General features: G+C 44.7%; 2 protein-coding genes across 14 annotated transcripts in view; one reads left to right on the top strand and one right to left on the bottom strand.

The window, feature by feature from the left end:
* The window catches only part of PAM (peptidylglycine alpha-amidating monooxygenase), a 278,484-nt gene extending 269,736 nt beyond the window's left edge, over window positions 1-8,748 (bottom strand). For all 13 annotated transcript variants that reach the window (XM_037142660.2, XM_037142659.2, XM_037142657.2 and 10 more), the window contains exon 1: window positions 8,658-8,748. The gene's annotated coding sequence lies outside the window, so the exon portion shown is untranslated. The remainder of the gene's footprint in view (window positions 1-8,657) is intronic.
* On the top strand, window positions 8,080-11,358 carry LOC128627147 (translation initiation factor IF-2-like). The gene is made up of 3 exons (XM_053663663.1): window positions 8,080-8,307; window positions 8,391-9,363; window positions 11,007-11,358. Exons 1-2 carry the CDS (start codon window positions 8,080-8,082, stop codon window positions 9,255-9,257), a joined length of 1,095 nt encoding a protein of 364 aa, XP_053519638.1. The 3' UTR covers window positions 9,258-9,363; window positions 11,007-11,358.
* Window positions 11,359-11,570: the final 212 nt, after the last annotated feature.

Raw genomic sequence — 11,570 nt, forward strand, 5'->3', positions numbered from 1 at the left:
CTTCATTTTTCTTTATAGGACTTATTTTTATCTGAACCCATATTTCTTTCTTTACTCATTAATTATTAGTTACTTTCATTACTAGGTAAGCTCCACGTACACAGGGATCTTGTACATCTTGCTCACGGCTGTATTTCCAGAGCCTGGAACAGAGCTGTGCATAAAGTTCCTAATCACAAAATATTGGTTGAATGAATAAAAGAAACTCCCATCTCATTCACAAGTACAACTGATGTTATGCCCTAAACACTTTCCAGTCCATCTTCACTGCCACCTTTCTGCATGTACAACAGGCTTCCCACATTCTGTCATGTCTATTTGGTTTAAAGCAGCAACCACTCATCATCTTGCCACTGCCACCCCCACCACCCCCTGCCCCCACCCATCAATTCATCTCTCTCTACAGATGATCCCATCAAAACACACATTTCCTGGAGTCACGAGCTCCTACTTAAATCATTCTCCATGGCCCTGAGGATAAAGACCAAATTCTTAATGTGGTCTGTACAACCCTACATGGACTGGCCCCAGCCTAGGTGTCCGGCCTCATCTCACTCCCTCTCCCCTTAAGCCCCTTAAGTACTGATTTCCCTCTGTTCCCTTCTGTTGCAGGGCCTCTGTGGAGAGCGCCCCCTACTGTCTGGAGCAGTCCTCTTCCCACCCTCTCTCAGGTCCTCCTGCTTACCCTTCGGATATCAGTCAAGTGTGGCTCCCTCGGGTTCCTGTTACACAAGCCCCCAAAACCATACTGCTCTATCCAGAGCATTTACTTTTGTTTGTCATTATGTTATTATTAATTGCTGGGTTTAAAAAAATAGTGATTGCCTTAATCCTGGACTTCTCCCTATATGACAGCACAGACGATGAAATTTTTTGTTCACTACTCAATCTCTAGTGTCAGGAAGAATGCCTAGTACATGGCTGGAAATGAAGAAATATTTGTTGAAAGCCCTGGCTGGTGTAGCTCAGTGGATTGAGCACGGGCCTGCGAACCAGACAATCGTGGTTCGATTCCCAGTCAGGGCACATGCCTGGGTTGCAGACCAGTTCCCAGCAGGGGACGAACGAAAGGCAACCATACATTGATGTTTCTCTCCCTCTCTCCTTCCAAAGATAAATAAATAAAATATTTTAAAAAATAAGAAATATTTGTTGAGTAAGTGAAAGAGAAGGCCCCCTGTTAGAAACCAAAGAGCTAGAAGACAATGTCAAATACCAGGGTATAAAAATTTCCCATAAATACAGAAGTAAAGCCTAAGACAAAGATATTAGGAAAAATCTATAATATGATGATGAGCTGCTATTAAAACCAAGGGAGAGAGAGGAAGATGAGGGCAATGCAAACTTGAAACAGCACTGAAGATAGACTGGAAAAGAATGGGACCAAGACAGTCTGTTTCATTAAAGAATTAGAGAAGAACCAGTTCAAAGAATTTACTAAAACTATATAATTATGTTAGGTATTGGCAGTAACTAGGTGAAAGGTCACATTTACATATCCTATTAACAGCTCCTTGACTCATCAGTCTCTGGAGAAACATTTATCTACGTAAGGAAACCATTCAAACTTTCCTTCTTGGCATTTTACTTTATAACAATTCTCCAAAAAGTCCTTAGTCCCCTGGAAAATGTTTTAAAGACATTTCACTGTGGTCAATTAGGCATACAGTAATAGCGAAGTGAGGCAAGGGCCATGGAGGAAATGGCGTATAATAGAAAGAACCCGCTTTGCTCCTGATTAAAGTCACTCATGTGCAACTTGAGGAAATCTACTCACTGAAAAATTTTGAGCACCACAGGAAATCGGGTGTTAAAGGACAAGGCGTAATTTGCAGCCCTCATTGTTATTGTTTTAATCACCTAACACTAAAATCCATGTGATTCTAAATTCTCTGGGAGGAAGAACTTATTAGTTTATTTTTATTTCCACATCTCAGGATTCTTTTAAAATAAGACAGAGCACTGACATGCATGAAAAGCAATTGAGTATCATTTGCTTTCATTTGAACCCATTGGTGACTCAAGCAATAAGCAGCGAGTCTCCTGGGTTTGTTTCCAAGGCCACACCAACAATTCCAACTGCATATTCTTGTACCAGAGATGGTTTTCCAAAGATGATTTACTACACGCTGCCTGAGAAAGGGCTGCATGAAACTGGTGAAAATTCGGATCTTCAAAAATACAACAGACAATGATTGTTTCCAATTTCATGCTGTTTGTACGACGAGAATGGAGGCAGGCACAAGAAAAGAACTGGGCCACACAAAATTGAAAGAGAAAAGTGAAAGCAGGCTGAACAACTGATGTTACCAGTTTTGGGGGGTGGAGGTGACAACGTAGGGGGTTAACCAACCTTTTTCATCGCCACAGAAACAAGATTTTAAAATCCATAATTAAAAAAAAAAAACATTTGTCCTGCCTGATGTAGTTCAGTGGATTGAGCGTGGGCCTGTGAACCAAAGGGTTGCCCGTTCAATTCCCAGTCAGGGCACATGCCTGGGTTGCAGGCCACTTCTCCAGTAGGGGGCACTCAAGAGGCAACCCCATATTGATGTTTTTCTCCTTGTCTTTCTCCTTCCCATCCCCTCTCTCTAAAAATAAATAAATAAAATTTAAAAAATTAATAATTAAAAATTAATAAATAAATAAAAATTAAAAAATAAAAAAAAGACATTTAGCCAAATAACGTCGAAGCACTAAATGGAGTAAAACCTCACTAATTGAGAAATTCATGCAAGGGACTCTACGTTGGTCCAAACCCTAACAGCACATGAGCTTGGTTCTCCCAGAATTTACTGAACTTTAAAAAGTATCTGTGTAAATAGTGTTTTGTTGATGCAATTAGAAGTGCAAATAAGAAGTACATGTTTAACCTACACAAGTTTTCTTTTTAAAACACTCCAGTGACATGCAAACAACCATCATGCTACTTCAAAATTAACACATCTCTTTACAAATTTTTCTCAGCAGAGTTCTAAAAGGTAACATCCTTAGCCAGGTCCAGGTTATGTATGTTAGCACTTAAAAATTATAAATTCAACTTCAAAAATATTCTAAAAGTCAGATTTTTTGAAACTTCTAAATAATCTTCAGAAATAAATTTTTACTGCACTACAAATAAGTCCTATGTTAAAGCAAATTTCTTCATCATACTTAAATAAAATTCTTAACGTCTGAAATTTTCAACAAGGTATTTTTAGCTATGGAAATAGCAGGCTGTACTACAACTCTTCCCTAAGGGTATCCGCCTTCACTTTTTAAAATCTCTACTACTGTCCTTTGTTATGTTAAAACTATGTGACTAAGCAGTCAACTGCACATTCAACGCCGGGGAAAAGACTGTTCTCTGGCTGATGCTGCCTTTGGTTGGGCCTAAAAAACAACGGAAATCATGGTAACAACAGCACAGGTTCACTTCCCGGTACTTGCAGGGAATGCCCTCCTCAAAATGAGCTTCCCCCTCTTACAGGGGAGCAGATTCACTGCTTTTATTGTCCTTGGCATCGTCCCCCAGCTCTGCTGTGTCATTGAAAATTGTGCTTTTTCTGGAGGCTGTCCTCTTAAACGCCCTGAACAAACCATTTGGAAATCCTGTCCCTGTCCTCCCTCCTTTCTGTGGGCTCAGGCAGCGCAGCTGGGCTGCAGCAGGCCCGGTGGTGTGGGTGCTGCCGGAATGGGCCTGTTCCAGGGCCTCGCTGTGAATGTGTCGCTCTTGTCCTTTTATGTTAAGTCTGGCTCGTAGATGAGCTGAAGACAGTGTTCGGAAGTTCAAGCTCGTTTGGGCACAGATCCGAATCTCACAGTCACACATGATTTTGAGGAAAGCCATGTATATGTAGAACTTCTGTTGCCATATGGCCCCTGTCTGCTTAGTCTCCAAACTGACACTGTAGATAATTTTCTACTTTTTTCCCCCAACAGGCCTGAACTAAATACTATACTGATTATCCAAACTGAAATATTTCCTTTATACAAAAGAACTCTTGTGAACCTAACACGAATACAAGAATCATTTTTATGGTGTTAGAACCAACAACTTCCAGCACCTGTACTTACCAAGAACATACAAAAATATTCTAAACCTTTGTTCAGCAAAATCTGATAGGAGTTTCTGCAATTATGGAAATGTTCTACACTCGCTTTTCCACTACAGTAGCCACGAGGCACATGTGGCTGTCATACATACATGCAGTGTGATTAGGGTGACTGAGGAATCAACATTTTTTATTCTAATTAATCTACACTTAGACATTGTCGCTAGTGGCTTTAAAAATTGTAAAAGATATTAGCCTTTACCCTCCCAGCTAGTGAACAAATAGAATGCCACAGATCTGTGGATTCTGGGAGAAGACATGAGATTTTGAGGCCAGAGATGAAGGTCTACAATACTCACAGAAACAGTAGCAGAGTTATGCCATTTCGCTCAGTTGTGCCAATTCTCTGAAACCTAATTCCCACTGTATGAAGTGAAGAAAGGAAGGTAATTCCTATACACTAACTGATTTGCATTACAGAAGGTTAGAGTACCCAATCTTATACACTAGAGTACCCAAGCTTAGAGTACCCACATCTTATACACCAGACACGAAGCCTATCTTCCTCCCCTTTGTTCCTGAGGAAAAGACTACCTCTATTTTCCAAGACTATCTGTTATATAAGTGTCCTTGAATAGACAGTTTTGAATAAAAGCAGTCAGTGCCTCTGCTCATAGAAACCTGAGTGAATAATGGAGGATTATCTCCAACAGTGAAGGCATCACATATATCTCTGCAATCTAACCATCTCTCCCCGTGCTGCTCCAACACCCAGCTTTTAGCCATATTTATTTCTTGCTGAGGCCATTACAATAGCTTCCTAAGCAGATATCGCTACGGTCTGTTCCCAGGCATTTACCATACAGTGGCCAGAAGGCACCCTGTAAACACAAATCTAATCACGTCACTCTTGTTTCAGTCTTTGAGGTCACCTGCTGTTTTTAGGGTTAAGCCGACCCTCCTTAGCAAGTTCCACAGGCCCTGAGACAGCTCTGCCCACGCCTGTGGGCATTCCCTTGCCTCCCCTTCTAGGATGCATTCCTTTAGCCACACCAAACCTTTTTCATTTCTTTAAAGGCAGAGGTCATAAAGTGGTGGCCCTGAGCTGAATTCCAGCTACAAATGTGTCTGGTTTGGCTCACATAATCGTTTAGAAAGCATTTGAGTCATTTCACATTTGGGGAGATTTCACATGTATTAAACATAAATCTTAAGCTCCTCTTAAACATCACGGCATCTGGCAACACTTGGCTGGGACTGAGTATCTCCTGTTCCTTTACAGAAAGCCTGGGCTCTCCAGGGCGCCATGTGGCTCGCTCCTGCTCTCATTTACTTATTCCTTCACGTCATCTACCTGACTTCCATCCTAATGCACCATGCTCCACTCTCCTTGTTCTGGAACACTCTTCAGTCCCCAACCTCTTCATGAGCCATTGCTTATTCTTCAGGGGAAGCACTAGATGACAGCCACCCACCCAGGGGCCTCCCATCCCATCCCACCCCAGCTGTCTTCTGTGGTTCTCTGCTTCACCCCTATCACGGTGTGAATCACGTAAGATTGAAATTTTCTGACTCGTCCCCAGACTTGTAGGTCAGAAGAGAGTGACTACAACTGTCTTGCACACCATTGTTTGCAAGTTCATAGAAAAAGGCCCAGCAACACATAGTAGGAGCTCAATAAACACTTCTTGAATAAATAAAGGGCACAAAAGTTGATTGAGGTACTGCTAATTCAAAATATTTAGGGTGTCAGTTCATGTTTATATATCTATATATATTTTTTAAATCGGACCTTTAAAATGTAATTCCCTCACCCTTAAGAAACTAAAATACTTGAGTAGTAAATATATAGTAAATAACTAGCAATGACCTAAGTACTTCATACCGGTTAGCTCATTTAAGCATTACAACAGTCCTTTGAGGTAGGTACTTCCATTATTCCCACTTTGGAACTATGAAAACTGAGGACTTAACTTACCCGAGGCTATATGACTAGCAAATGCCTGGGCAGGACTCCAGCCCAGGCCCATCAGAACCTGAAGCCAAAATTTTTAGCTATACACATTTATAAATGTGAGATTTTAAATGTGCCCTGGATAAGAGACCATACTGAACGAGGAGAAACATAGAACTACCTATCAGGCAATCAAAATTACAGTTGCCTTCCTGCTACTAACCAGCTGGAAGTTCAACCTTGGATAAGAGGAAGGTCTTATGCTCAAATCAGTACAGTAACTTGTAGAAGATAAAGATACTTGAAACTTCTCTCCGGAGACTTCAGAGTACATGACACCACCACCAACTTTATTCAGAGCCCTTTTTAAAAAGCTATTTTTATGTGCTTTAAACAATTAGCTTTTACTGGCTAAAGGAGTTATAGGGGTGAAGAAAGTTCTTACACATAAAAGCTTTCTGGCTCAATATTCTGGACTATTATACCAAACCACATGCTTTCCAGGGCAGTGGCAGGACCTTTAATCTCACTTCACAAATAGGAAAACAAAGACAGGGAACAATAGGCCAAGTGTAAAGTTAACTTCACACCCCTCAAGCTGCCCCTCGACTTGCCCAGTCTCACTGTGTTAGCTGAATCAAAGTTCTCAAAGCCTAGTAGTGGTACGTAAAGAATAAGAAACTCTATGCATTGTTACGTAGCAGATGGATGAATTCTTTCCGGGAGCAGGGAAAGGATTAGAGATGTCACTGAGTCATACCAAATGCAACCTCATCTGGTCGATCTTCTGCAGGTGGAAGTCTTGCGTGTCCTTTGTGCCAAGCCAGATTTTATTTTTAATGGTTAAAAACAAAATGAAACAAAAAACTCTCACTAAGGATCTCATAACTTTTTAAAGTCAAATTTCTAGAATCAATTGAGGACCATTAAGTGTTTGAGTTTAAAACACTTATTAAAAACATTATATTCAATCTCTGTATTTCCTTCTAGGCATTATAAACTTCATTTCTCAAGAAGTAGAGAAGAAATTGCATATGGGCACCATAAATTGACTTATTAAGTTAGAATTGAAATTTTTAAAGCTTTTAAAATTTGTTGCCACATCATACACATATGAGTGTTTTTCTGAACTTTCATTCTAAAAACAAAGAATTCATTTTATTTCCAAGTATGTCTCCCATTTGGTGAAGTAGAAGCATTTGAAATTTTATTTCAAAAAACACTAGTTTAACTAAATTTATTATTTTTCCACTCTATTAAGCAGGTTCACTAAATATTGATCTGAAAGGGCCTTCAGTAATGTATTCCTGACATATTCTATTTGTCATATGTAATCATTAGAATATTTTTAATTTTCATAAAAATGTGAAATAAAAATATTAGTCTCTACATTAGATTGGAAACCTCTTTAGAGCGAAGAACATATTCTAGATTCATCTTTAAAGGCACAAAGCACAATATACTCACAACACAGAATCTCATGAACTCTCTATTAAATCAGAAAATCACGAATGAAAGAACTTAACTATTTAATATCAGGTCTAAAGCTGGTCTTATTAGGCCACTTAACTTGCTCTCTTCATAAAATAATCAGGATAGTGCTAACAATGCTTGTGCCTGTGATTTTAACCTGAAAATTCACAAATCATAGGGCACGTGTTGTTTGAGCTAAATGTCTTAAGTTTACTAAAATGAAGGTCTGCTTCCTGAGTTGTTAAAAAGTGAAAGCAAATTCAAACTTGCACTTAAAATGGGTAAGAGATTGTAAAGATTGGAAAACACCGGAAGCAAATACAGTTTGCTCATTTCCAAAGACAGGAGGCCAATATTAATCTTCTGCTATTTGCATTCCTGTGACCATAAAAAGATGTAAGGTCCAGCTTTCTGCATAGGGTCAGGTGGGGAACAGACAATTTCAACACGACCGGTTCCAGAAACACGAATCTTTTATCCCAACCCATCTACTGACCAAATCAGCTAGACACATAATCCTATCTAAGGGAAGGATCTGAACTCAGATGATTAGAACACAGGACTGGCCATCAAGCAGCCTGAGGAGACCGGGGATCGTGGTCAAAACAAAATCAAGTAATGATACACCTAAGTCATCCCAATGAATGGTTACAACGATCCTCAGAGACGGGCAGAGTACGAGCACATTTTGCATCAGGGAACAGAGAGGGGCCAAAAGGCCATCTTAATGGCAAGGTGACTGAAACAGGGCAGAGATCCCGATTTAACTCCAAGTGGTGGATACTTTCCATCCCGCCTCTGCGAGCAGCCTTTGCCGGCGCATTACGCCCCGTGGCTGGGGACACGGCAGGTGGGAGGACGGAGCCGGCCAGGAGCAGAGGTGAGAAGGACGGAGGGGAGCGGTCGCCGCCGCTCACAAACCGGGCAAGGCGGAGGGTGGCGGGGCGTCGCGGAGCGGCTGGAGCAGGACGAGGGCTGAGTCCCGCGATCCTCCCCGGCCGCGGCGCGCGGTTCCCCAGGACCCGAGCCGCCGCGGAGGAAATCGACCACCGCCTCGGGCGCCTGGAACCCTGAGCGCGGAGGCAGCAGGACCCCGTCCCGGCCCGGCGTCTGCCCAACTTGCTGCGCCCCCTCCCGCACTCCCACCCCCGCCCTTCCCCTGCCCGCCCCGCCGCGGCGGAGGCGGCGACACCAACCTGCGCGACCGCGGGCACAGCCTGGGGCGGCAGCCCGAGCCTGCGGGCGGGCGGCGGAGCGACGGGCGGGCGCGGCTGGCTCGGCGGACGCGGCGGACGGAGATAGTTGGGAGGCTCCGGCTCCCGGGGCGGGGACAGAGTGAGCACGCGGCCCCCGCTCCCTCCGCCCGGCGCGCGCTCGGGGCCCAACCCCGTCCGCCGCCGGCGCTCGCCTCCCGGGACAGCTCCCGGGCCCTCCTCCGGGGCGGCCCCGCCCCTGCCCCTGGACGCGGAGGCCTGGGGGGGTTGGGAGCCAGGTCCCCGCAGAGCCACCTCTTAGTCGCTTGGAGCTTCCCGGGGTGTCCCTGCGGGGACTGCGTGTCCCGGCTGTTTGCACTCAACGTGCGGGCAGGAGGTGGCCAGGAGCTGGAACTCTGTCCTGTGAGCCCTGGGGAAGGGGGTGAAGGCCGGCTCGAAAGTCTGTCTTCCTTTGCTCCGCCCCAGCCCCGCGTCCCGAAAAGCAGCCCTGCGAGGTGGCCAAGCCGTCTGGCCTGTGAGGGGCTGAGAAAAATGCCGACTGTCCCTCTTCCCAGCGCGGGGTTGGAAAGACATTTCCCTTGAGGACCAGAGAACCCTTCCCTCTCCTCCCGCTCGGCTTTGAGGACTCCGGCAAAGAGCGTGTGCAGAACTGGCAGACGGGGCACCGGGATTTTGATCCGAGAAAAAGGTGCAATTTCTATTCCCATATACAACCCCGACCGGTCTCAGGATTCAGGCTACTTGGCAGAGGTCTTCTCAGTGCTTCCCAGCTGGTACCCCTGGCCTGGAGGCGCCCTCCCTGTCCTAGCTTGCATTCCCACCTTTGTTGGCAACAGCCCTTTCTGTCAAAACCCTTTTAAATCCGTAGTAAGCCCAGGGCACATACTGAACCACTGCGCCCCTAAACTGCAAACGAGGAACCCAGGAGACAACCCCTTCTCCGCCTCACCCCGAAGCAGGAGAACACAGGGGGCCAGGTGTCTGGAGACTTCTACGCAGATTTCATAGCCAAGTGGCTAAATGCTGTGTCACCGACCCCACACACAAATTGATATAGACAGTTCAATTCGAGGGCAGGTGTTTGTCCCTGCCTGTACCCCTCTACTTGGGTGTGGTCAAGCTGCATTTCCTGTCCCAAAAATCCCGTCCTCCCTCCCCCAAACCTTTCCCATCCCAACTTCTGGCAAGAGTGCCCTGCGAAGTGCCTGAGCACCTCTTCCTCCCAGACGTCTTCAACTGGGGCATGGGGCTGGAAAGCAGGCTGGGAGGAGGGACACTGGAGAAGATGAGGAAGGAGAAGCGAGTGGACTGAAGGCAAGGAAGGAAAGTGGAACCTAAGGAGTTCGAAGGGCACAGGCTGTAACACAGGAGGCAAAGCCCTCCAGCCATAAAGGAACTCTCAGAAAGAAAAACTCCTCTGCAAGGAAACCACCCGTGTTTGCAGTGGATGGTCTGTAAAATCTGGACCTCCTCCCAACAAAATTCTCAGCAAACAGTGCACAGTGATAAACTTCAGGACCTAGAGCAGGTCTTCATTCGTCCCACCTCCCGGCCAAAATTCCAAGAGAAGCTGACAACCTCAGGCTCTCTTGGCCAGTGGTGAGAAGTTCATCCTGGAAAGTGATGGTCACGGACAAGATGCAAGAAAACATTGCTGGGGCGATTTTACATCTCTCTGGGCTGTTCCTCTAAGTCATTTATCCCTCCCTACCAAGTTGGGTTATCAACTGAAGCAAACACTTGGGACCCTCCTATAAATAAGAAGGCACTTTTGATGAGAGGCCAAGGAAATGGAGAGGGACAGGAGTGTCAAGACTGCGGTGGTTGCTATTTTTCAGCTCTATTTGGTGCATATTTATGTCAAGATAATTTTTCTTTTCAGTGAGTGATTACATGTTTACCTTAAACTGTGGGCGGATGGCTGGGACAAAGCTTTCCATGTTACCTGATGGCAACCTTCTCTCACACCGTCAGGATCCTGATGGGCACAGTCCCAGCTTCATCTGCACTGACAGAGAGAAGTGTGTTTGAGAAAGCCACCGCCAGGCTGAAGTCAGACCTTACAGCCTCCGGGTGTTCCAGGCTGTGTGTAGTCCAGCCACTCAGCACACAAACGTAGCATGTACTTATGGAATGGAGCCAACCACCCCCACTTCCTGGGGGAGGAGAAGAATCCTTTCTCTTGGCCTCAAGGCTCCACTTCACTTGAGGTTGGCTCCCCACTCTAGAACTGGCATTACAAAACCAGTCCTCAGTGCCCCAGTTTTACCTTTGTAAAGGCTACCTTCAATTTAATTATAAAATCTCCTTTTGTTCCCTTATTTCCTCTAGTGCACAAAAGGCAAAGCTACCACAAGTTCAAGAGGCTGGAAGAGACCTGCCTGAATAAAAAGTGTCTCCTTTTCTTCTCATTAAAAGAAAAATCATGTCTGAAACAGAACCTTGTTAAATTCTTTATGGATATGGCAATCTCTCTGTATCTATTAGTTATTTTAAATTTATGTTAATAGTACAATCATAGTGTGAAAACTGATCAGTCAGCTGATGGAGATAAAGAGGGTCTGTTTTTCGCCCCCCAGGGAAAAATTCTTATAGCCAAAAAAGAATGGGGGAATTTACTTACAGGCAGCAGAATTGGCCCCAGGCCATGTTACAAAGTAGGTGGAGATGGACATTTCTCCACATCCTCCTCTTTTTTTCAGTTTGCCTTGCAGCAGCCTGGACACCTACAATTGCCAGTTCGCCAAGCCAAGCCGCCTCACGCAGAAGTGTTAGGGACTTCTGATACTGTTGCCTACTGGTGCTTGTCTTGGAAAAGAGTGACATATTGAGCAGCAGTAAAGGAAGATCCATGGAGAATCTTTCCTATGCTTATTTTTTGACCATTTTAGTGGA

The sequence above is a fragment of the Artibeus jamaicensis genome, unplaced genomic scaffold (genome assembly GCF_021234435.1).
Source record: "Artibeus jamaicensis isolate MK-2021 breed Jamaican fruit bat unplaced genomic scaffold, CSHL_Jam_final contig_3243, whole genome shotgun sequence".
Lineage (NCBI taxonomy): Eukaryota > Metazoa > Chordata > Mammalia > Chiroptera > Phyllostomidae > Artibeus > Artibeus jamaicensis.

Coding starts and splice junctions, on each gene's coding strand:
- LOC128627147 (XM_053663663.1), top strand. CDS start 8,080: ATGATACACCTAAGTCATCCCAATGAATGGTTACAACGATCCTCAGAG. Junction 8,308..8,390: donor GCCCCGTGGCTGGGGACACG/GCAGGTGGGAGG, acceptor AAACCGGGCAAG/GCGGAGGGTGGCGGGGCGTC.